Source organism: Triturus cristatus, chromosome 9 (assembly GCF_964204655.1).
Source record: "Triturus cristatus chromosome 9, aTriCri1.1, whole genome shotgun sequence".
In the NCBI taxonomy this organism is placed as follows: domain Eukaryota; kingdom Metazoa; phylum Chordata; class Amphibia; order Caudata; family Salamandridae; genus Triturus; species Triturus cristatus.
The window spans coordinates 271,113,215-271,140,226 of NC_140592.1; the positions used below are offsets into that span (position 1 = coordinate 271,113,215).

Here is a 27,012-nt window from a genome sequence, read left to right on the forward strand (position 1 = left end):
CCATGTTTAAATGAGTGCACAAACACTTTAGCCCTGGTTAGCAGTCATAGGGTACACAGAGTCCAAGAGACAACAAAAACAAACTTCAGCAAAACAGAGGGTACAGGCAAATCTTTTGGTTGAAGACCACCCTAAGACTGATAGGACTAACACCTTCCAATTATCAATAATGGGAGGTCCTTCCAAAAAGGCTAAGTGTCACATATGCCACTCAAGTTTCAGACCATATTCAAGTCAATACTGCACTATGTGTCATGTCCCATGCTTCAAATCCCATATATGCTGGAGTAGGCTATGTTTGGGAGTCCAGCCCCAACTCAGCTCGTCAGCACGCCCCAGTAAGAACAAATGAGGCCAGTCTGTAGGTAGCCAGAGCAGGTCTCCAATTTTTCTAGCATATCATGTATGGACTGTTCAAACTCCTTTAAATAGACCAACATGTCATCAGCATATGCGTCACATTTCCTTTTTATCCTCTAATCCGTCAAGTTTATTGTAAGCAGATTGACCACAGGTTTCCTAAAGGGAGACAAAGGATATTCCTTTCAGGACCTCTCACCAGTACGCTGCCTTAACAAAAATGACTGAACTGCATTTACTCTCAAATGGGCTGCAAATACATAGGCCTGATCCAAGTTGTAATGTTGGGACCAGAATTAAACTACTTCAGCATCTGAGACAGGGATACCCACACCAAGATATCAAAGACCTTCTCAATGTCTAGCTAGGCCACATATATTCTCTAGCAGACAGATATACAAATAAATGCCAGAGATTCATTATTGTAGAATGATTAGGTATAAAAAATGACTGGCATAGATGTTTTAACTGTAATATCGCACTGAAAATTCATCTTAGCAATAGCTCCTATAAGTATAATATTATCTACAATCATTACTGAGAGGAGCATCGGTACTTAAAATACATTGGGTCTCTCTCAAGCTTGGGTACCTAAAAGACTATAGCTTGCCTCACTGATCTGGTCTCTCTCAAGAGACACGATCTTAGATCAACCTTGATGGGCATTGTAAAGGTAGGTTTTGATGCTCTGTGGGGAAAGATAAAGCACTGTTAAAGTTTGGAAATCTCTGTGGTGTGTCTGTTGGGGACTGTGTCAGCAAGATAGTCTCGCTGCCACCAATAATACACTTAAATGTTGACTGACCTTGTGTGGCTGGGTGGAAGTAAAAAGACAAGCAGAATGCTTCAATACAATATCAACCAAGGGAGACTAGAAATGCCCTAACATAGAGGTAAACATGTAGGCCAACAAGTTGGCACAACTCTCCCAAGTTGTGTATAAACGTCCCAAAAGGCACATGTAATAATTTATTGAGACTTTGCCCTGAAATGAGTCAACACATCAGACTGGGTTAGACAAGTTAATATTTTAAATAGACAAAATACTACAGCTTTGTTATTATGGCATCAGACACTAGCCAGCTAAATTCCCACTTGCACGTTAACTGTTGACTTTTCTATTGGAGTGAATGGGATACTATGTGTGCAGGTTTTCCCATGCACCTTGAATGAAGGTTCCTTTACTACGGTTGCCCACAAGTGATTCAAAATTGGTCTGTGAATGGATGACTTTTGGAAGTATCCCCTACTTAAGCATAGCCTGATGTCCATTCTTGCCCACCACAAGGAGCAAATAGGAAGCAAATCCCATAACACAGGTACATGGTCTCTTTTGCAATCTCTTATGGATTCCTGCAGCCCGAGACTGAACACCCACTCATGGTACTAAAGCGAACTTAGGAGGTAGAGCCAGGCCTTAAGTTACCTGAAAATACCTAGCGACTAGCTTAGTGACAATCGTAATCTTAGAAACAGCAATAATAAACTGACCAACCAGGTGCTTCACCGCACCTACTGATTCACAGTTAACTTGTCTGAAGCTTGTCGGAGGAGTGAACAGCAAATGGAACTTGCACATGTTGTGGGACTGTCCTTCGAATTGCCAGTTCTGCCTAAGCGCACTGAGCGAGACTGATGATATGTTAGGCCCTACAATAGATGGTATCTAATGTTTATAATGTGGCATCTGCCACTATGAATGTTACTATGCAAACCTTTGCAACACGGGTAAGTAAAACAAAAGTACTCTTTTTAAGCGTAGGCCTTTCCAACTCAGGTTTTTTGACATTTGTATTTCACTTAAAAATAGTGGGTTAAGGCTTAAGGGACAGGTTAAAACATAGGGACAGGTTAAAACATAAGCACAGGTGCACCACACATCAATTATAAAAACTGAGAGAACAAATGTATAATCTGTATATAAAACAGATATTATTGCATTTGAACTGACATAGTTTGGGTCTGCTGCATACGGTACTGGGGCCAATGATATGGTGCTTATGTGATTCAACCGGGTGATTACAAGCAGGCTTGCAAGATCTAAGTTCATATGCGTGCCTTTGCCTTGGGGTTCCGTCTGTATTATTGATACTTTTCCCCTTTTATAAGGAATCTGCAAACTGATTGATACTTAAACTCAGTATCGACCGATCCAGGTGTAATCCCCTTTCGTTTTCGCATTACTCTGCGTAACAGACGGGCCCCCTCATTGGACCCAACCGACATCCTTGCTTTCTGTATCTTATTAATATCTATGATTTTGAGGAACATTGCCTATACATTTGATATTGAGTATTTCAGATAAACGTGACTTAGATAGGGAACGACATATAGGCAGTTGCTCTGGTTATTCATTTGACTCTTCCTCTTTGCTGTGATTGACCTCTTCAAGTTATCAGTGCCCTGAAGAAGTCCTCTAGTAGGACGAAACGCGTCGGCTGTATCATTGTGAAAACAGATGTTTATGACCACGTTTTAAAAGCAACAGAAAATTGGAAAAAAAGGAACATTTTGAATAATATCTGCGTTGTATACAGATTATACATTTGTTCTCTCAGTTTTTGTAATTGATGTGTGGTGCACCTGTGCTTATGTTTTAAATTGTTATGATCCCATGAGGATTTGCACTGTGATGGTGGGTGTGTTTCAGTGTGTACACAAACCCCAAGAAGTAGAGAGGGGTCAGAATATTAGAGGGATAGCAGTTCAGGTGCTGTGGTTCTGAGGGTTCCACTGCCAGGTTTTTCGTTTATGCTTAAGGGACAGGTATTACGGGTTCTGGAGTAGGTAGATGTAAAGGATTTTTAGGGTTCACGGGCAGGTAGAGGTAAACGGAGGTAAGGCTTTTTTAGGATTCATGGCAAGCAGGGGTAAATGCTTTAAGGGGTTTTAGGGTTCAGGGGTAGGAAGAAGCAAAACCCTTATAGGGAAATGACAACTCGAAGGACAAGCCCAAGACATAATAAAAAGCTCATACTACTTACAAGGACATTTTTTAATTATATAGTTCATCTCTATTAAGGAGCTAGAAGGTACTTTATACAACGGAACAATACAAATGTATACCTACACTTGCAAAAGCTTTGGAACAGTATTGCTAATTTTCTCCAAGATAAAGTAAAAATTGTCAGAATGAAAATAACGGAGACTGTAAAAATATCTTCAGCAGACATTTTGTATGCAGTGCCTTCTCTAGCCCCTCAGTTTGATTTCTTCCACATCACACTAGACACAGAGAGTACTTTAAGGAAGATCAAACCCCTGATAACATATATGTTTCACTACTCAGCTGAATACCGACCCAGATTTGTTAGACAGAAGCATTCTGTTACTAGGTAACTTCTCTTTCCAGCAAGATATGTTTTGATAACCTTTAAAAAAGGCTATCATGCCTCCATCACAACCTTCATCACACACCGTGGCTCCCAATTCTAAGCAAAGTAGTGAGGGGGATGGTAAGCAGAAAAGGTTAAGCACACATTGACAATCATCACGTTCCAGACCTAGTAACCCCACAAAAACAGCACTTTTAGATACTATAGTTAACATTCGCCGCTCAATTGTTATGGGGCACCGTAAATTATTAGTACTGTTTAATCCCTTGATCTGCTTGACCATTCTGTAATGCTACAGAGGTAAGGAGGGTGGAGGAGGTCCTCCATTAAGAGCCAGATGCACAAAGCCATTTTGCGGGTGCAAGCCCTTGATTTTCAAAAGCACATGATTGCAGCTGCAAAATGCCTTTTTGCCACGTACTAAACCGCTTTAACAAATAGGAGAGATTTTCTGAGTCTCAAAAGAGGTTTTGTGACTCATCGCGAATCACAATAAACGATTAGTTACAAATCACAAGGAGATGTATCAATCGTTTGTAACCCCTTTTGCAGTCACAATCCATTGAACAGCTACAGACATCTCAAAAGACTTGCTATCTGATTCGCAAAGGGGAACCTGTCCCTGTTAAACAACTTTCCCTTTATATGTTTCTCATCCGTGTGGTACCTTTTGAAGGAATTCAAATATACCCACAGAGATTGGGTCAAATGAATGACCGCAGTCAGGCAAAGCACAAACGGATTGTGATGTCTGTGAGCACTTCTAGCTAGCCTGATATGAATGTTTCACTCTTAATTGTGGATCTTGATAAGACAATGTATATTAGCAACTGCAATACTAACATTTGTTATAGGCTATGTCCAAACGCTCCAATTGCAATACATTGTAATCACAGACAGTTGTGAGGCACAACAAAACTTGGAGCTCACATTCTGGTGTGCCCTTTGTGGGTGGCCATATGGCTGAAGGAAATTCTTTTCCTGCTTTAAACGTGAAATCAGGTGTGTAGCTTTATTACCGACAACATATTGCAAAAATCATTTAATGAGAATAGTTCTACACCTACCACAAGCTCCCTCAAACTCAGGGATAAAGGGTAAATAAACCCTACAGAAGCCTATGTTGGAAAGGACAGTTGGAGCTTCAAAGCAAGAAGCATTATATTTAATGCACCACCTCCAACCTCGACCACAAGGCAGAACTGGGAAGAGCAGGAGAGTTGTGCATAGACATTAGGTTCTATCGAAGACCTCTCCCCAGGTGCCTTTAAGGAGCTTGTTGCATAGTTCGGCAAGAAAAATATGCCAGGGAGTAGATGCCAAGATGAGTTGCATTTCAGATGTAGGTTTAATTGTTGGGACTCAAAATATTAAATATCTAAGCTGCTCTATATTTATGGGGTTATGTTAACACTTTCTTCATTTACTCCCATTTTTACTGATGTTTCCATTATCTACAGGGTTATAAAAAGTAAACTTGTTTACCTTTCAGGGTATGTTCCTTTATCTATGAAACAAATTGTATTATTATCAGAGAAAAATTAGTCCGTTAACTATGATAAATAATGTTTACTCTTTGATGTTACGGGTGGTTTCTACAATGTTGATCAATGGAATATTATTGTGGTTTGTGAATATCATCTACATATAGTCAGTCATTATTTATTCTGCAGCACACACATCAGAGACTGCACACCAATGCATTTTAAAATTAGATGCATTAGTTATTTAGAAAATCAGCATTTCAGATTCAAAATGTTGTCAAGGGAGATATCGACTGTGGGAGGTATGCAGTCTTGAATTCCTTGCATTTTAATGAGAGCTCTGGCTTTCACTTATGCGCATCTCATAAGTGGTTAAAGGGGCTTAGCAACAGAAATGAATTAGTTGGAAGGAGAAATAGAGGATATCAAATAAATTAATAATAAAATGCAACTTATGTGGCAATGTCTGTTTATTTCATTTATTTTCACAGCATGAAAAGGGCCTCAAAAGGCATATAACCCCTTCGATGCTGCGCAGATTCCGCCGCTGTGCTGACGGAATCTTGCGCGGGCGTGGTCATGACGGAATGGTTCCGTCATGAGCACAGCTCAACCGTGGGTCATGACGGAACCATTCCGTCATGAGCACCGAAGGGGTTAAGTGCAATACTCATTCAGTAAAAACATAGGAAAATCGTGAAAACAACAGTAGAAAGGAGAATAATGGTAGAACAGACTACTGTGTGCCCTAATACACATTACATATTAAAATAAATGTACTTTGTTTCTATCTACTCAATCCAGGGAGCCATCATATTACTTTTTCAAATGATTCCTGCATTAAAACAGTATTAATGTAGGAATTAAGTATTACTCTGCCCCATTTGTATAGTGTTGCAGTCTCCATCACCATACATAGAATGCAGCTGGACAACTGCACACATTCTATAAGCCTCAGGAGATACCAATGAATTGTTGCCAAGAACGTTTAGTGTGCGTGTCCGACAAACCGTGTTTCTTTTTAGCTGGTTTCCACTCCTACCAAGAATATTCAATACTGCTAAAGGTCAAAATGAGTGTGTGGATTTCTGTTGTACAACGCATAGGACAGATCTCAAACCAACAAATCCATACTTTTAATGTAAAACAATAAAATGCTAAAAGTTGGGCATGTATCCTGTTGCCTATATTATTTACTAACCACACCATATTATTTTAAACCCTGCCTTGAGGGTCTTGGAGGCTAAGGGATTGGCCCTACTTTGTAAGCACAAGGTTTACAGATTGTACTCACATTATTAAACTGAACAAAACATCAGAAATTATAGGGACAATATGGTGGGTCAGCAAAAGAAAAATATGTATAATCATGTTACAGGAGTAGGTATTTGCTAACCCTATATCAGTTAGCCAGGAAGCAAGCTAGTATCAGGAATAACTCAAAAGAGTTAATCCTAATCCTTAGAAAGGTGCACATTTGTTATACAGATATACACAGGATACCATGCAGCTGAAATTACCTGCGGCCTCATAACAAAATGAAAGTGAGATCTGGTACATTAAAAAAATTTCTCACAAAAGTATAACAATCTTTTTGATAACTAAATATATTGTACATTTTCGTATAAGGTTAAAAGATCATCGGAAAAGACTGAGTCATTATTTTTTTGGGTGTGTTACTAAAGCAATATGGCAAAACTCTCCAGAAGGAATCAGTAATCACTAGATGGTACAATTGGTCGAGACGTCTCCTTCTGGAACCGAATAGTAAAGTTCAGGTAAGAAGATTTAATCTTGGAGGGTAGACTCAACTTTAATTCCTCAAAGGTCAATACAATGAATCATAATGCACTGGCTAACTATACAAACTCCAAAGATGTGGTTCAGGCATGCTTCCTCACCTTAACAAGTTAAGCAGCACGTTGTTATTAATCCTTCAGGAGGAACTTATGAACAGAAGCAACATTCTCACTAAAACCTATACCATACCAGGCCAATGGGCAGCAAACTATATATAGACACCAGAATTATATAGGTAAGCCCACTTGTTAGCCCAAAGTTGCAGACTCTGCCAGCATCTCAGTTTCTGAATCATCTGCTTATTTTTCCTCGGTTAGATCAGTCCTACTGTATTGCTGCAGATTTTAAATCTAGTTTTGTCCCTCCCCTTGACAAAAATACCAAACCAACACCCTCTGTCATATAATTGCTTTTTTGTATCTGTATTACTATTCTCTTTCAATGGTCTCCTTTTCATAAATCATACTCTTTATTTTCCCTTTTAACTGGACTGACAATTTTGCAATTTATATAGTAACTGCAGAAAGTTACCTCTATTCTTGTATGTCTTGATTAGACAATGCTGACTACACTTCTCCTCATATGTGACTTGCCGCTTGTTGAAAATTACTTGCCTCTCCATACCTAACTTGTCTACAGTGGCTCACCGTGCCGCCATGTTTTTTTCTACAAATGAGTTTCCTTCCAAGTTCTCAATATATGCCCAACTTATTCTCCCATATCTCAACTCAGTGTTCCTGCTGGTTGCTCCTCTAAGCTTTACTACATCTGGATTGTATTATCCAGTATTAGATCCTTAGCGGACAACCTCTCAATCTCCTTCTGTACCAATGACTGCTTTTTAAGATGTTCTTATAGCGCACTATTCTGTAAAGTTTGGGACAAAGGGACAAATAAAAAAATTTAAAAAACAAAAACAGACTGGTCGTTGTTACTGCTGTAATCTCAACAACATTAACCTTCCTGTGCATCAGAACTCATGCTCTCCATTATATCACAACATAACGGACCACCTTAACATACATAGGTTTTGTAGAATTACTTTAATTAGGACTGCTGTTCCTACTACTATCAATATGTGAAAAAATCAGATTTCAGAAGCAAGCATTAGAAAAAAAGGATCTCATGATTGTGCATTTGTATTTGGGTTAAGAGCAGTGCATGAATGGCGTTCGGCATGGTAAAATTGAGAAACAAAGCAAGCATGCTTGAAATCAACATGATTTGACAACTAGTTCTACAAACAGCTTTGTGGACTGTGCAAAACATGGTGAGAACCCAACTAAACTATTCATTCAAGTTTGCCTCACCAAAATCAGCCAGTTTCAGCTCTCCTTTGTCATTAATGAGAAGGTTCTGTGGCTTGAGGTCTCGATGTAAAACCTTCCGTCTGTGACAGTAAGCCAAGCCCCGTAACAACTGGAATAAAAAGATCTGTAGGGCGACAGAAAACAATTTTATTAGTTGGTTACTAATCTGATTGGAAGGGACAAGGTGTAATGGATCGGTGCCTCATAATTTTTTTAAAACACCTTATTATGATTTTCAATTAAGCATGCACACATTTTACATTGAGAATGTAAGCGGATGACACGTAATCGATAATTAAAGTTTGTGGCACATTTATTTTTCTTAAGTATCCGATTAATCTTCATGATATGTGCAGAGTGATGGAAATAGAGAAGTAGTGTAAAGAAACAAACGGATTTAAACATGCAAATAATGCAGAGGGGGAACAGTTTTAGATTGCGCACGGGAGGGCTGGGTGAAGGTAGAGGTGTTATCCATGTAAAGAGCTAACCAATATGCAATGTTGCGCACTCCTGTTTGTCGAAGGTCTGAGAGGGTGGTCAGACTCCGCTAACTCCAATCTGTCACTCGAGAGGGGTTACCTTGAGCAAGGATGGAGGAAAGAAACTCGAGGAAGATCAACACTGTGACCCAAAATTAGAGTAACAGTAAACAAGAGTAGGGGGAATAACTATTATAAGAGTATGAACATGGCCATTGCAGAGCATAAGCTTGATATTCGCCTCATTCATAGTGAAAACAACAATCATTTGCAATGTAATAGGTCTTGCATTATTAAAGTTTGAGCTCTTGGCATTGCTAAATAATGCAACACCAATAGCTCAAACTTTAATAATGCGAGACCTATTGCATTGCAAATGCTTTTTTTGTGATGTGATTGATTTTGTCGACCTTTTGTGATTGTATTGATTTTGTTTACTTTTTAGAACTCGCACGAGACGAAACAGTCGCCTTCTGTGCTAAGAGTGAAAAGAAGAATTTTACTAGTTCAGCGGTTACATTACCCTCTTCGGCTCGTGCATGACCCATATTTTTAAGTCATGAAGCAAACATGTGCCGGCATTACCGAATCAGGCAGAGCTCTCCAATCTTCCCGCCTTAAAAATGTTTTTAGCACTCAGATACCCTGTGCATTTCTTCTTTTCTAGAGAAGGCTGGACGATACAATCGGAAAAGTAGCACGCACCCCGCACTGATTCACTAGTTAAAGGGACTAGGATGGAAGAAAAATGAAGCATTGCTGCTTCCTAACTCCTGCGATTGGTCGAAAAAAAGAGCCGCCCGGAAGTGACTGCACTGCAGACCCAGAAGTGCTCAACAAGCAGTACGTGGAAGGGAGGGTCCCTTACATCGGTGTGATGAGAGGTCTAGCTCCCATTGGAGGAAGAATCAATTGGCGTCCCTAACAACGACTCGCATCACTTGACTTGTAGGTCGGGTGACGGTGATTTTTATGGACGCTCCCAGACCTTGCGTTCCTCCGGCTCTGGCGTGAGGTCAGTTTGAGTGACTGTCTGGGAAAGTGGACTTTTGAGAACCGAAGGTAGTGGTAATCAGCTCCTTCGGACGGGTAGAGTGCCGTAGGCAGGCAGAAAGGATGTGGGCAGAGTGTCCTCCAGGCAACAGGCGAAAGACCAGAGGAGACACTATTATGGAGAGGCGTAAACAGCCTGGGGAGAGCCGAATGAGGTGTCCGCTTTGGGAGCCGAGTCATTAAAAGATGTAAATAGGGCAATAAATTGTATGAAATAAAAATGATAGACATTAAAAAAAAATTCAGCATGTGTCTTGTTTCAAGTGAATGATTATGGAGCCTCATAATTTTAGGCCTCACCTTCTATGTCATTTATATGCATTTACGTGCGATTCGTATATTCAATATGTGTATAATATTCATTAATCTGTATTATCGGTTTTGTCTTCGGTATTAGTAGTAACAGGAAAAAAAACAACAAAACGCCACAGCGAAACATGTGGTGTCAATTATCGCGCCCGCGTCTGGGCACGATAATTGAAACCACATGCCCGTCGGTGCGCGTAACAGACACCAATAGGCCATGGGTGGAGCAATGCGCCCGCCTTTGGCCTATTACGTGCTGTCTTGGAATAATACTCACACGCAAAGCCCAATAACGTGCCAGAAAAGGAAAAGTACACGCACAAGCGTGTGCGATTCCAGGCTCCGTTTTGGAACCTGGTACAAAAGGACTCTCGCTGCGCGAGCACTGCATCGCTAAGCGTGAGACTAAAAAGGACCATCAGTAAAACCAGAGAAATGGGTGCAGAGAACAACATTATTTCTGGGAAGCAACTGTTTATGTCTCTTCACAAAGTAACAATCTCACAAACCATCCAAGCTGGGATCACTGCAATCAGATAAGTGATGCTCCACATCTCCATTTCATCACTAGATGTCATGGGCTTCAAATGGCAGATGGACAAAACTACAAAATACAACAACTAAATCCTAAACCAAATGTGGTGTCATGATAGGAAGTAGAGTAAACCATTACATGGAGAAAAAACACCACTCAGAGCAGGTAGAGAAGTGGGAACATTGTGGGCTATAACAATCTGCATGGAACCAAATGAGTTCCCTCTGGAATCCAGTGGAAAACATAACGGAGGGTTATTTTTTTTCTCAAGCTGTCAGTAATAGCTCCCAAGCCAACTGGTCTCCTCAGTAACTTGGAACTAAGACCAAGTCCTTATGTTACAACATTACTCCATCCTTATGGGAAGAACAGAGAGTCCATTTGCTAGTTCCAATGTAAAAAGAAAATTTATGTGCAGCCTGGGAGCCATGAGAATAATTCAGAGTTCTCTTCTTATGTGCAACCTGTCAGGATATTGGTGACTGGAGCAATGCATATACGATTTTCTATTCATAACAGATGATCAATCCATGCTCTTCAAGGTGGAGAAAAGGTCTTGCTTCACTTTGTGTCCAGAGTCAGGCAAAACTATGAGTAGTCAACTAATTTTGGACAGGGTTGATGTTATTTTGTCAAGCGTGGTTCTCACATGAAACACATGTGATTCTGCTAAGACGGACTGTCTAAAACTAGTAAACCCTTCCTAATGGCACACATCAGAAGAAAATAAATAATCACATGTTTAAGACTAACCAAAGGTTGTTGGTAGCATCATTTGATGCTACCCGTAATATTAAATTTTGCCACTTCCATCCCAATGAATTTGACCCCCACGCAATGCCTGAAGAGTCAATCGGACATTCACTTGCTTGTAGAGTTCACTGAAGAGGTTTACATTTTGCCTTGCTTAGATCCAACTCCTCCCAAATGTGTGATAGACACCTGCATTTTGCTGTCCAATGTTTCTACAGTCTTACACCTCACCCTTTTTCACAAGGATTGTTGATGAAAAAACATCACTGCCATGTTGTTGGGTAAAGTCTATTTACCATACACTTATGAATGAAAAACCTTAATGCCATTCACCGGTTTCAGGATGCAGATGTGAAGAGCCCAATCCTACCAAGTTCAATGTCTGCTATTTTCTGAATCCATCAGTGGTTATGGCTACCTCCTGATCAGGGAAGATGAAAGGCACCCCCAATGCCAGACTTTGAAGAAGTTAAACAAAGCAAACTCACAAGGATTGAACAAAAACAGTCTTTTCCTCATCTTAACAAAAAGAAATCTATATCCAGGTCAGTTGCATCCACCGGTGAGCATGAAGAGCCACATAAACAAAGGATGCCATCAGACACAATGCTGTAAGGTACTAGTATGTCACAGTGACTACGCATTCCCGAAAGTGGCACCCTGTGTTTTGTAGGGATACAATCTTCCATGCAATAAGAGTGTTGAGACAAAAAAGACTTAAAGTTAATTCAACCCTTGTCCTGATACTCCAGGAATATCCCCATTGTTGCTGTTAAATTGACCAACATATTAAACAGGTTAATGCTTACAATTATGAAGTATTTTTAAATAATTTATTCTGAGTCAAATATGTATTTGCAATTCACCTAGTTCAATTCTCTTTTGTTGCATCTGGGATGGATGTTAGCCCCTTGTCCTGCACCCATCTGAAAAAACCCCAACAATGAATAATGTTAGCTTAAAGATGAGAAAATTCATTTAAATGGCCTGGTCCATAGATATCAGATTAGTTGTATGCACGGAACGCTATGACGAGTCCCAATCTGTAGAAAGAAGACACTGAATAGTATGGAAAACGCAAATTCGGAAAAGTCATAACCAGAATGGCGCTACAATCAAGTTCAGGAGGGTGCACTCTTAGCAGTGTGTGGGAAACAGCATAAAAGCTGGAGGGCACTAGTCCAATTGGCCCTCTCTTCCACCCCTAACTATTTTCTCTACTGAGGAGGGAAGTTATCCCGAAACCCGAGCCATGTCTCGGGCGATATTTTAAAAAACCCGGGACATGTATCGGGTCTAGAGATCATCAGTTCAACAAGTACTTACTTGCACCCACTGGGGTGAACCACTCAAGAACTTCATGTACCAGCTTCCCTTGGGGCGACCCAGAGGAGGAGCTAGCGGAGTGCGGTCCATTGCGGTGGTTTATAAAAATGGCTCCTTCGAGCTGACGAGCTCCTGGACGACGCACCTGCGTGCCTGTGCGGGCACTGAGGCCCTTGACGGTTGCTTGGCGGCCCTCTCTTCCACCCCTAACTATTTTCTCTACTGAGGAGGGAAGTTATCCCGAAACCCGAGCCATGTCTCGGGCGATATTTTAAAAAACCCGGAACATGTATCGGGTCTAGAGATCATCAGTTCAACAAGTACTTACTTGCACCCACTGGGGTGAACCATTCAAGAACTTCATGTACCAGCTTCCCTTGGGGCGCCCCGGAGGAGGAGCTAGCGGAGTGCGGTCCATTGCGGTTGTTTATAAAAATGGCTTTAGAATTCACTATGGTGTACTGGAGAAACTAGAGTAAAAAGAGTGTTAGACATCCTGTATTACCAGAATGCTAAACTCTCTGGAATAGTAAGGGCGAGATGGAAGGAAGGAAATTGGAGGAAGTGCGGCTTACTTTGTCATATACTTCACAGCAACTATGAATGCTAGCATTGAGCAGGGACGAATGAGATCCATTTATATAAACCAACAATGAAAAGCATGGATTTCATCACACAACTCTTTTATGATGCAGCTTCTATCATGATCTTGGGTAAGACATGGAATCCTGATAGGAGTCCAAAAGGTAGGCTTTTGTGCAGATAGCCTACTCTAACTATTATGTCAAATATATCACAGCAGTGAGGACTCTAGGTGGGGATGTGAAGATAAGCATCTTGGAAGGCAATAGCACATAGCTAGTTCCCTGAGTAGAGACAGATAGAATCTAGATCAAGCTAGCCATTTTGGATGACACAGGAAACTGGGTGAAGGTTCAGGATGCGGTATTCTAGCTTTTTGCCCGGAGGGAAGTCCTTTCTGTAATTCAAAATTACTACTTTTAAACCCTTTTTTAAAATACTCTGGGAATTTATAACAATCCCCAAAATATTCAATGACTGGAATTAGAATAGTAAATAATCGTACTAGAAGATTTGGGGAAAGGTGCTCTTTCCCAAAATATTCTAAATTTGGAGTTATAATAGTAAACCTGACCTTCCAGTATTTACCATGCCCACTGCTACCCTCAGGACGCAGTTCAGGGCAAGAAACACTAAAGAGTGAAAAATGCTTCCCTGCCCCTCCCATCCTCTACAACACCAAAGCGGATGTAAAACCCCTGGCCAATTAGGTTGAAGTACTAGCTCTATGGCACCAAGTTCAGCAGCTCGTTAGTCTAGTGCAATATTTTGTAGCCACTAGATGAGTGCATGGAAAAGAGTGGAAGCGAATAGGAGCCCTTTAACATAATCCATGGGTGATTCTCCTCCAGATAAAAGAAAGGAGAAGACTATCCCAGCAGGGTGAGAGCTGTGTGGTCGTTCTCTGAAAGTGTGGGGTTCACCAAATTGTTCCTTTTATCTCTGAGTATTGCAAAGGACCTCTAACAGGAACTCTAGTCGATGTTTTTTGGTCAATGATTAGTAAACCCATTGACATTGCTGGAGTCCTTTCCTTTTCTGATAAACCCACTCCAAAGAGCGCAAACCTGAGAAAGTTTTAGTCAAAATACAATGGAGATTTATGCTTTATGACTCTAGCTTTACAGTTTGACAATTTTTATTTCAAAATAAGTTTTCTTTCCATCAGAAAGCTTGAAAATACTTTTACAGGGATAAGGGCTAAATTCTCCAGGTGAATAAATACAATTTAAGAGATGAAAGTCACGTCTTTCTTTTGAAACTCACAAACTCCGAACTCAGTCTACAGCCAAACCAGTAACTGAAGGCACTTGAATTCAGGAACAAATATGCATTTGATACATTAGGATTTTTTTTATCCGCTTAATGAAACAGTAAAATTGACTTCAGAGACAAATTAGTTTACAGTACTATTCTTCAGTTTTTTTAACATAATTGTATGTAATGTGTTACAGTAAGGGGCTACGTCTCGCAGACTAACCCAGAAAAAAAAAATATATATATAAAAAAAAAAATCTCTCGATAAGGAAAATTGTGACGGAGATGATCCAAGACTGTGCTTCAGTATTCTTCCGAACCAATAGGAAGGCTTGTTGACCTATGTTGAACAATCTATTACTGGTAATGGTCCAACTTGGGAAGAAAGAGCCGGACCTACCTCCCCTGCCTGTATCATCGGTCCCACCTCCCCTGCCTGTTTAATCCTACCCCTACTGAACGAGATATAAATGTCTAGTCCTAGGAATTCAAAAAACATCACTTGCAGACTCACTTTGTGTCCCAGAACACCAGTATAGCTACATAATTTCAACCCGCCAGGCGTGAAGCACACTAAAAAGGGGTGGGCAAACAAGGGACACCGAATATCGGTAACGGTGTCATTGTTTAGAGTAAAACATATATGTACTCAATTGGTGAAAGACCATCATCTCCGGATTTAGTAACACCAAAGATCTAAGTTTTCAAAGCATGGCTGATGCAGCATATCCTAACAAACATTGATATGCGCACAGGTATTTCAGCCCCACATAAGTGCCAAAAATACCGTCTTGATTTGGTGGTAACGATGAAGACCTCAACATTACACTACACAATATAGGACAAGCCCTGATGAGAAAATCACAAAATATGGTAACAAAGTAGAACAGTGATCAGATTTAAAGTGGTGCTTATAAGAACATCGGTGTGGTTTCCAGAAGCTATGGAATCCCCTCTACCTCTTTCCTCAAGCAGTCTCTAGCCTAATTCAACCATTCAACCGCCTGGGGCACACCTTGTAATGGAACTGCAGTCTATATATACCAGTAACAGATGCTTGGGGCAGGAATATGCACCTCTAGAAAAGCACAAGTTGATCAAAAGGGTGCAGTAACGGAAGGCAGATTCTTACCCAGAACGGGTTCTTTATCATTACACACAAAAAACACAAGAGACTATGATTATCTTGAATTCTATAGAATATTAAAATATCGAACATATGTATCAAACCATTGTGCGGTTCTAAAACTATGAGAAATAAACTGTCATATGTTGTCAAATTGTTGAAAAGAAAATTCAGACTGGTGAAGCAATTTCATTCCATAAACACAGAATAAAGGCATAACACTTCCACGGTACACCGGACGGAGGGAACTATAATGCCCAGCGAATGACCTTCTTCAGGAGAAAATAGTGCAAAATTGTCTTGGACCTTTAAACAAGTCTAGCTTTACCTTAATTAAGGCTTTTGTCTGTAGAGTTAAAAATATATACCCTTTCCCTCTTAAACACCTGACTTTATATTTCTTCATTTTTTTTGACGGTTTAATTCATTTGATGCTTCATCAAATGTACATTTTTTTAAATCTGTGATGCTCTACACATGCTATGCTGTTTTTATGGTTAGTCTGCAGTACGGCCGAGTTAGAAAGGCCATGATTACTGTGTGTGGTGGGGGGAACGAACGAATACTGCCTTTTCTGCTCTGTATTTTTAAATGAAATTGCTTTTTTGCACATCTCGTTATTTGCGCTGACTGCACTGACTTCCCTGTAGTTTTAAATACGTGACCTGGAATTTATTTTTATTTTAAAACTGTCATGTGTAATGTATAATTTGGTGCTCTAGCTGATCACTGTTCTCGTGCCTCTTGGGCTGCTGACACGGCACTTCCCGCTTAGCGGACCTCACGGAAGCACGCTCTAAAGCTGCTCCATTAGTCGCGAGGTCGGCGGTCTAGTTGTTTTCCGCCCGACCCCATTTAGGCAGCACGCTGGCGTGGCCGTGAAGTAACGCTACGTGATTACTGTGTGTGGTGGGGGGAACGAACGAATACTGCCTTTTCTGCGCTGTGTTTTTAAATGAAATTGCTTTTTTGCACATCTCGTTATTTGCGCTGACTGCACTGACTTCCCTGTAGTTTTAAATACGTGACCTGGATTTTATTTTTATTTTAAAACTGTCATGTGTAATGTATAATTTGGTGCTCTAGCTGATCAGTGTTCTCGTGCCTCTTGGGCTGCTGACACGGCACTTCCCGCTTAGCGGACCTCACGGAAGCACGCTCTAAAGCTGCTCCATTAGTCGCGAGGTCGGCGGTCTAGTTGTTTTCCGCCCGACCCCATTTAGGCAGCACGCTGGCGTGGCCGCGCAGCGGACGCGCGCCTTTGGCGCGCCTAAGGCAAGCCCGTCTGCGCCCGTCCGCGCACCGGTCACGCACAGCGCCAGTCATGCTGCCGAAAATGCTGAAAACACCTTCAACAATGAGAGGCTCACCTATTCCAGTGAAGCTCTACAGCGGATAGGCAAGTCGGCAAATGGTAGGTTTAACCCGCACCATGGGGAGGGCACAGCCGGTATTATGGCTGAGATTGCTAGGAAAGAGACCTTATCGGGAGGGCTACTCAATGTTAGATCTCTGCCGAAACATCAGGTGGAGATCCAATTATTGCTAGATTTTCATTATTTAGATGTCCTGTTTATGACGGAAACCTGGACCCAACCAGACCTAGAGGTAGAATTAGGACTAGCATGCCCTCCGGGCTACAAAATATTACATAAGCCCCGTAACAATGGAAGAGGAGGTGGAGTGGGGATTATCTTCAGAGAAGCACTGGATTTTATTCAGCTAGAGATTGATGAAGTGGAGGGCTTCGAACTTTTTGGCTTCTCCCTCAAAGATCCTAAGGGTTGCGTTCTGGCTGGTATTGTTTGTTATAGACCACCAGGAGCGGTAAGGTCCTTGCATCTGCAGAGTTTAGTTGATGTGATTTGCAATATGGCCGTCACCCATTCCAATTTGGTTATACTGGGTGAATTTAATTTATGGTGTAATGGAGTGTTGGACTCCAGTCTTCACATTCTACTGCAAGCCTGCGAGAACCTGGATTTATACCAGGGAATCAGCAAGGCGACTCATATAGGAGGAAATACTCTTGATTTAATCTTCTCCAAGGAACAGGCCTTGGAAGTGGCAGAAATTCTTCCAGTTGACTGGTCCGATCATTTTCTGATCAAATTTCGGCTACGTGATCTTCAAAGAGCACAGTTTGCTGTTAGCGAGGCTAGGCTGCTCAAATGTAGAAACTGGAAGGAACTACTCAAGAGAAAGAGAGGCCCTCATCCTGTGTTTTCTTGTTTTGAAACTTTTAATGAGTGCAGTACCGTGGAAGACAATTATATGACTCTATGTGCCCAAATCCAAAGTCAACTCGACCAAATTGTCCCTGAAAAAATTTGTAGGAAAGCAGGTAGACCTTCGGCCAGTTGGTATAATGACCATCTTAAGTCTATGAAACTGGCCTGCCGACAAGCTGAGAGGAAATGGAGAAAAACCTACTCAGACAAGAACAGGACTGACTGGAAGGTACTACTGGGGAAATATAGGAAGGAAATCAATGTGGTCAAGTCGGAATATTTCGCCAATATCATCTTAAACTCTAAAAACAATTCCCGGACAATCTTTAAAATAGTGAAGGATATGACTGCCCCTGAATGTCTGCAGTCTAAAGTTGTGCCGACCCAAACCTTATGTGATAGCTTAGCCATTTACTTCTTGGAAAAAATAAGCAATATAATTGACGGGCTGAGGCGTACTGACCTACCCTATTGTAAAGATCCTATGATATATCACACTGAGGTATTGGAATCGGGCAGGGCCAATGGACCAAAGGTGGGCCTATCACCCACCTTGGATCACTTTGAGCTCTTCTCAGAGGATACTTTTCATAGAATTGCAGAGAGTGTATCATCAGGGTCCCCTTTAGATCCTCTCCCCTACAAAATCTGGAAGGAGTTGGGTCATGAGCTCTTTCCCCTTCTCCGCCAGATCTGTAATAGCTCTCTGACTTCTGGATCAGTGCCAGCTTGTTGGAAAAAAGCAGTGGTTACTCCACTCCTGGAAAAAGCAACCTTAGACCCGACTATCGCGGCGAATTACAGACCCATTTCTCTCCTTCCTTTTCCGATAAAGATAGTTGAACGTCTGGTCAGCAAAAGTCTATCTGAGTTCCTTGAATCCAACTCTAAGTTGGATGATGTCCAATTTGGTTTTCGACCTGGTCACGGAACCGAGACTGCATTGGTGACCGTATTGGACGACCTTCGGATGCGGGCAGACAGAGGGCAATCAGGCATTCCAATTTTGCTCGATCTGTCTGCCGCTTTCGATACGGTCAACCATGAAATCTTGCTGACCAGACTGGAAGAAATTGGGGTGTCTGGGATTGCCCTTAATTGGTTCCAATCTTATCTATCAGACAGGTGTCAAGCGGTCTCCCTTCCACCGTATCGGTCTAAGTTTTCTGAAGTCCACCATGGTGTTCCACAGGGGTCGGCAATAAGCCCTATTCTTTTCAATATTTATATGCAACCCCTGGTTCGACTTATAAAAACACATGGTGTAAGACTTGTAAATTATGCCGACGACACTCATATCTTTTTCTCTCTCGAGGGGAATCACTCTATTACATTGACAGCCTTTCACGATTGTATGCGAGATACTGCACAATGGCTAAGAGCAAACTCTCTTCAGTTCAATTCAGGGAAAACTGAGGTCCTTCACTGTACCACCGGGAGGATCCCCCCCCCCCTTTTCCTGAAAACCTCTGGTCATCTCTATCTGTGCCTACCTTGGTACCGGCTAAAGCTGTACGTAACCTGGGAGTTATGCTTGATGCCACTTTAACTCCGGAAATGCACGTCAATAAGGTGGTAGGGACTTGTTTTTCTCTGATTAGAGCTCTGAGGAAAATTTTTCCACTACTACCTGAGGCGGCGAGAGTACTGGTCACTGGCGGTATTATCCTCAGTAGACTAGATTACTGTAATGCTCTACTGCTGGATGCCCCTAAATTTTTGACTGAACGTCTCCAGAGAGTTCAGACCATGGCGGCCAAATTGGCACTGACGAAACCACGTCGGTCATCTGGTTCGTTAGCTCTTGCTGAGCTTCACTGGTTACCACTAACGCAGAGGATTCAATTTAAATCCCTCTGCTTGGTCTTCAAGGCCCTGCATGGACAAGGTCCTATACCCCTCCAAGACATTTTTACGTGGTATGTACCTACCAGGTGTCTTCGTTCTGCCAGTGCCTACCTGGTAAAAGTTCCAAAGGTTCGGAAAGTTAAGTCAGGAGGCAGAGCCTTCAGCTTTGCTGCAGCTAAGCTTTGGAATGGCCTCCCCCTGGAACTCAGACAGTCGCACGACCTCCTGCAGTTCAGGAAGAAACTTAAGACATGGCTGTTCCCTAGAGTCTAATCTTCCTGGCACTATTCGCTCTTCTCCGCTTCTACCTAGCCACATATTTCTGTATCATGTACTGTAGCGCCTAGATACCCGTTGGGTGATTGTTGCGCTCTATAAATACTCTATACAATACAATACAATATTCCTATGCACATGCTGCTATTAATGAAAACAAAACATTTTGTTTTTACACTTGTAACATGTTTAATTGGCTTTTGAAGCATGGTAGTAAGGTCATTTTTTTACGGCTCTTGTTTTGCGGTCAAATTGTATTCTTAAATTGAATTTTTAAGAACTTGCACTGCGTAACTTTTGTTTTATTTTTTACTTTGTCGTTTAAGACAGGGCCCTTTTTCTGGCGCTCTTCTTGACTTTTTGTCATTTAAATGTTATTGGAAGCCTAAACTGTTTGACTGGGTAGTGCGGGACGGGGAATCTTAATTGGAGGGTGTTGTGGATTGTTTTCCCAACCTGTGCTCCATTCCGCTTTCTTTGTTTCAAGCTAAGAACTCCAGTGGTTGGAGGTGGGCGGGGCTTGTAGAACTTCCCAGCCCTTCAAATGAGGCAGCTGTGCAGATGTACTGAAGACTCACCAAAAGGCAAGCTTATCTGCGCTTGTCATCCCCAGACGTGCGACCAGCGCCAGCCAGGCTGCCCTTTCTGCTTCAGTTCAGCCTCAGAGATTGACTTATGGTAAAGACTTATTATCATTTCGCATGCCGCCTTGTGGTGAAATACTGTCCAATTCTTTCGTGGATAGTCATGGTACGCAATGTTCTAAATGCAACTTTTAGTGGTGTAACCTGTTTGACTCTCCTGGGACAGTCTCCTGCAAATACACACCACCTCCCTCCAAGTTATGTAAGGGGGCTCAACCACCTAACCACAAGGAATTAAAAGCATGCTAAATCAATGTTAGATCCCTTCCCGAATACAAAACCCAAATCTGGGACTTATTTAATAACTGTAGGGCATTACGTTTTTTATATTTTCAACTGAAGCTTGTCTTAATGAGAATTCTGGCCCTGACATCATCCTGGCCATATCAGAGGGCTTTTCAATTTCTCATGTAGACTGAACTCGAGGTCCTGGTGGTGGGATTGCTGTTATTTATCGCTCATAATTTGCATGAACCTCCACTAAACTGGAGGGTTTGGGATTGAGGGAATGGTCTTCTCCTTAATTGGAAAATGTTTCCCTGTCTGGTGCACTAATCTGTCCTCCCCCTAAAGTCTCCACCCAGTCTGTTAATGTATTCATCAATGCAATTACTCTTCTTTATTGCCAATATTCAAACTTTGTGGAACAGCTGGATTTCAACATACACACAGATGATCCCTACAACACATTAACAGAGCAGATTAAGGAATCTATGGCTGATCTTAATCTTATACAGGTTGTCAAGGATGCCACTCATATCAGGGGTCATACCCTCACCCTGATTTTTTCTAGTCACTCTTTGGTTGTGACGGACTCACCTCTTCAACTCACCTGGACTGACCAGTTTTTAGTCCCCTTCTCCACCTATTATGCTATTGTCCAGACTACCAGTTGTAAGGATACAGGGTCTTCTAGACCCTGGCATACTATATATGAAATAATCTGTACTCTCAAATAAAGATTAATATATCAATGCGAACGGACGCTGCAGTCAGATCCATTAATGACGCCTTCTTGTCAGGTTTAAACACTTTGGCACCATTAAAAATCTACACTAGGCAGAGAGCTGCACATTCGGCGGGTTGGTTCTCACGTAGACTTCAGGCTAACAAAAGTAAATGTAAACAGCTGGAAAGGCAGTGGAGGCAAAGTTATGAGACTGTGAAAAAGGTGGCCTACTGTACTGTCCTTAAGCAGTTTCAGAAAAAGATCAAGAAGTTCAAAACAGTCTATTTTGCCAAACACATCTGAAAATTCCCAAAGAGCAGTTTTTAAAATTGTCAAAGCATTCTTAAAGCCAGTGGCGTGCAAACAAATCATTTCAACTTCCCAATTGCTTGCGGATGACTTATCTTTATTTTTCCACACTAAAGTGAAAAATCAAATCTGCGATCTTCAAAGAGGCTGCTGAACCTCCCGTGATGAGGTCCATCTCCCATCACCCTTCAAGATAAGGTATGTCTGCTGCTTGATTCATTTAAATAAATCTGGCTAGCAGAATTGGAACTTTTAATTCACAAAGTTGAATCTGGATCCCTCTTGATCTGTGACCTTCTCAAATACTACCTAAGACAGCTAATGCAATTAATTCCCAGCTTAATATTCTTTTTTAACCTTTTTTTTTGGTGCGGGGTGAAGTGCCTTCTATTTGGAAAAAGGCAATCGTAGGGAAGATGTTGGAAACCCTGGTCAACTGCAAATCACCAACCATGCTGATCCGAACAACAGTTTCGATCCTTCTCTATCAGGCTTCTGTTTAGGGTTTAATATGGATTCTGCCCTCTAGGAGGTTACTGAATCCATCAGAACAATGTTGAACTGGGTCGTAACACAGTGGTCATTTTACTTAATCTTTCTGCTGCATTCGATACGGTGTCTCATACAATCCTTAAACAGAGATTAAAGAAGGTAGGAATAGGGGTCAGGGCTTTAGAATAGCTTTGCTCCTATTTATCTACAAGACAACAAGCAGTATTTTTATCACCGTTAACATCCCTGTGAAAACCCATAAGATGTGTCAGCTTTGAACCCTGCTCTCTTTAACATCTGCATGGCCCCACTGGTCCAAGTTGCATAACAGTGGCATCTGAATATCGTATCCTATGCAAAGCACACAATCTTATGTTGGCATTTCAACAGTATGATGACTGTGGTTGGTGATTATCAGAGCTATCTTACTGCTGTTGCTGATTGGAGGTATAACAGCTGTTTACAACTTAACTTTAATAAATCTGAAATGTTGGTATTTCTCTCCAGCCAATGCCACAAGACTAAGGCCTCCCAAGTTGGGGGCAAGCTCCAACTCCCTCAACAGTCTCCAGAAATCTGGGAGGAGGGGGGGTTGGGGGGGGGATGGGGGGGTGGGGCGTGGATACAGCACTATCTTTCAAACCCCAAGTCCATGCTACAGCTGCTACTTGTTTTGTGATTCTAAAATCACTGAAAAAGTTTTCTAAATAACTCCTGCTGGTCACCAGGAAGGGGATTGTGCATCCTCTGATTGCCTCCGATTAGACTACGCTTATGTTCGCTATCTAGGAGCTTCACAAAAACTGTTTTTGCAGCTTCAGCGTGTCCAGAACGCAGCAGCCTGGGATTGTATTAAATATTCTTAAAAGGCATTGTATCAGATCAGGCTTAAAGCATCTACACTGGCTGCCCCAAAAAATCGAGAATTAAGTTCAAAACACTTTGGTCACACACAGAGCATTCCATTTTAAGGCCCTGTTGTACATTCAGTAAAGGTTAGTAAAATATCTCCCAGCTAGGGTACTGCGATCAACAAATCACAATCTGCTGTACGTTCCTAAAGTACGGAAAGCCAAATCTGGTGGATAATCTTATTCTTTGTTAGCCCCCCGTATTTGCAATTCTTTATCACTGTATCTCTATACTATCCCTAGTGAAAGTCTGTTTAAGGCTCAACTGAAGACCTTCCTGTTCCGTTAACTGTAAACTCTGCATTAACCCCCATGATCATTCTTATGAAGCAGCAGCTGCGCGTTACAAGCCCCATTTCATTCATAATGATTTATTGCTGTGGCTGGCTGCTTATAAGTAACTTATTTTACATATTATGAGCAAAATAGACAAAAAAAATAACAAACAAAATAAACAAATAACAAACTTAACCAAACTGTCTTTTGTGGAAAATTCCACTATACTCAGTTATACGTTTGTTGAAAGATTATTTAATGAAACCTCCGTACAATTGTAGTACAAAATTTGTACAATAACCAAATGTTTATTTATGAGGCAAGGAACAAAGGATCTCTGCAGTGCAGTTACAAAACCCTTTTGATACACATCATACATACCCGGATGCCAAGTTGTAGGGAATTAACATTTTCATGCTATGAAACAAACATCAGAATTTGTATGCAGCCTCCATACCATATGTCTGGAGCAGAAGTAGGCCCAACCCTTTGCAGCAATAAACGTTTGACTGTAAATTTATGATACCACAGTGCGATCAGTGAAAGAGGATTGTTTTCCACCAAGGCAAGCTTTGGATCAACCTCTTAAAATTGTTCAAACTTGCGCATGTGGTTCATTAATGCAAATAATCAATTATTTTGGTACGTGTTCTAAGAAAAATGCAGTGAGTTCAACTTGTATTAATGGGCGCGATTCCAATAGAAAAAAATGTGCCCATTTTTGTAAAAGTGAACACTCTGAAGCTGAAAGCGTGATGCTTTAAAAAGAATGTAAGTATATTTGTTTATATTTTCACATTATTTTGTGATTTCTTTAGGACATGAGTCCCTAATTTATTTCCATTTTGTCCATAATGTTACCCAATATGGTTTTAAACGGATTCTTCATTATTAATCTTTTTCTTTGTTAAAGAACATAATGGCATGCATCAAGCACGTTTTACTAAATGATGTCTCCGACAAAGGACATTTAAATGTGAACAACAGGTAAGCATTACGTTTTTTTCATGCAGCTAATATATTATGTACATTCTATTGTGAAAAACCACTTTTGCAGGTTTAGGTCATTGAATTAATGCAGATTTATGACTTTCAGTAATTCACAAAAACATCTAAGCCTAGAAACTGTGTACCTATCAAACTTTGTGAATTCCATTTTGGATAAGCAAATATACACACATACATTTGCTGATGATGAATTCTGCTGAGTAATTTTCAAATTAATTTTCCTAAACCCCCTTTTCCCTGCCCCAGAAAAGGGTGAACTCCTGTACTTGTCAAGAGGAGTTGGTTAATACCCTCAACATGTAAGACTGTCTGTGTGGACAGACTTCGGGTATTTCGATCTTGAAACCACCTCTTCCACCCCTACTTCCAGGCCCACAGTGTAGAGGTTGTGGATCACAACCCTACGGCAAAAGTTTGCTTCATGCATTCATTGGATTAAATTGTTTGTTCATTTTGGCAACAGTTAGAAATTTCTATTCTGATTATGTGCATTGCTCCATTATACTTTTTTGCATATTGTACTGTGATTATTTTCCTAAAGTGGTTTCTTCTGAGCTGTGTTCCACAAGAGAAATATTTTACACTGACTGTCATCTCCACTATTGTGAAAAACATATGCATAGTGTGAAAGTGTTCTGCAATAACTACTTGCTCCATGCCTTCAAATGATAATACTACTGACGTTTACAGTTGAGGGTCTTCAAGCTGGAACATAGTCTCCTTTATCCACAATCGGATATCTTTTCAATGGTTGAAAATGATCAAATAAGTTCTTAGATATCTAAAGTTAAAATAATTTCTGTGAACACCACAACAATTCCACACAGGATCGTTTTAGCAGAAAAGCCTCACATATAAAGTCTGTGGACAAATGTATTCCATTAATACCAGCTCAGTGACCCATTTCTTAGTTTAAAGAAAATATATCAAAGCGAGAGACAGAGAAATATAGCTCCACCACATAAAAGAAGCCTTCAATTTTAGTCTTCCTTTAGCAGTGCTTTTATGACAACCTAGCTTTCTAATTACGTTTTCCTAATACTTCTATGTTCTGCAGTCTCCAGGTGTAAACATACGAGAAGCAATGCTAAATGAGAGCAAGCAAAATATTTTTTGCATATTTGGTACACACACCACTATTGTCTCAAGACATTAACTTTTAAAAACGTGTACACAAATTAATCATAATGTCTTAGTTACAGTAACCAAACTAAAACACTAAATACATGGCCTATGACAATAGAAAATCAAACATATTTACATGAATTATAAAAAGCACAGTTAACATTATTATATACTTATTTTACTGAGCTGTTTTTAAAACAGCTAAACATACATTGCTATAAAAACATTATTAAGACTTGGTAGCAGTATTACGCTAATTCATCTGGCAATTCTAGTAGCCCAGCAAACTTAATCCTTAGCAGTTTAAATTAGCAAACTTAATCCTTAATTTATAATCCATTACATATCTAGATGTTATGTACACCAAAGGAAATAGCAAGCTTGTGCTAAGTTGATAACTGTTACTTTTTTTTGTAGGTAAATTCTCCGACAAACGGTAGGTTTTGGGTATTTATATTTCCATAAATCCTATTTTGCAAGGATTTTCAACGCTAATAATGATCAACAGCAATGTATCCCATATGTGTTATTCTAAAAAAAATGGAAATACAGAAGAAACTACATTTTTGGAATCTTTAAGAATTCAAGCATGCAGAACAGCGTTCGAAGGGGTTTTACAGAATTTCATATTGGCCTGTTTAGGGTAGCTTCAAGGAGAAAAGAGTAAAAAAGAATTTAGCTTGGCTATTATAATATCAAACAAATTCAGAAGTCTTCTACATTCTGACTCACTTGAAGGAGAAGGTGCACGTCTCACCACTCTGCCCAAACCACATACGCCAGGCTGCCTGCCTATTGCCTAAATGACACTTGCACATTTCCTAAAACCAGCATCTTCGATGTACAATTAATTGACAGCCAGAACTGTGTGGTATCCCCACAAGTTATGACAAATTAGTACAGATTGATTTGTGCTTTTTATTGATTCTGAGCTTTGCCCCCACTTATTCAACCCTTCCATTATTCATGGAGGTTTACAACTTTTTTGTATTTAGTACTTTAAAGTGTTCTGGTATAACTCTGTCTTGTACAGTGATTCAAGAGAAATTTCAATTAACAAGCACTCAAATGCAAAAATGAAGGAAAATGTGCGCTTGATAGCCACAAGTTGGAGTTTAACAACTGTTAATCTGTATCAAGAGAGTAATGGTTCAATTGCGTTTATCAGTTCGGTGTGGCAATAATGGTGTAAATAAGGTACCGCATACGCTTTTTGACTGATGTACAATGATTT

General features: G+C 40.7%; 1 protein-coding gene across 4 annotated transcripts in view; it reads right to left on the reverse strand.

The window, feature by feature from the left end:
• The window catches only part of LOC146797742 (cyclin-dependent kinase 17-like), a 655,932-nt gene that overhangs the window by 163,885 nt on the left and 465,035 nt on the right, over positions 1-27,012 (reverse strand). For all 4 annotated transcript variants that reach the window (XM_085624901.1, XM_085624900.1, XM_085624902.1 and 1 more), the window contains one exon: positions 8,290-8,413. In XM_085624901.1, coding sequence (XP_085481027.1) covers positions 8,290-8,413 — 124 coding nt within the window. The remainder of the gene's footprint in view (positions 1-8,289; positions 8,414-27,012) is intronic.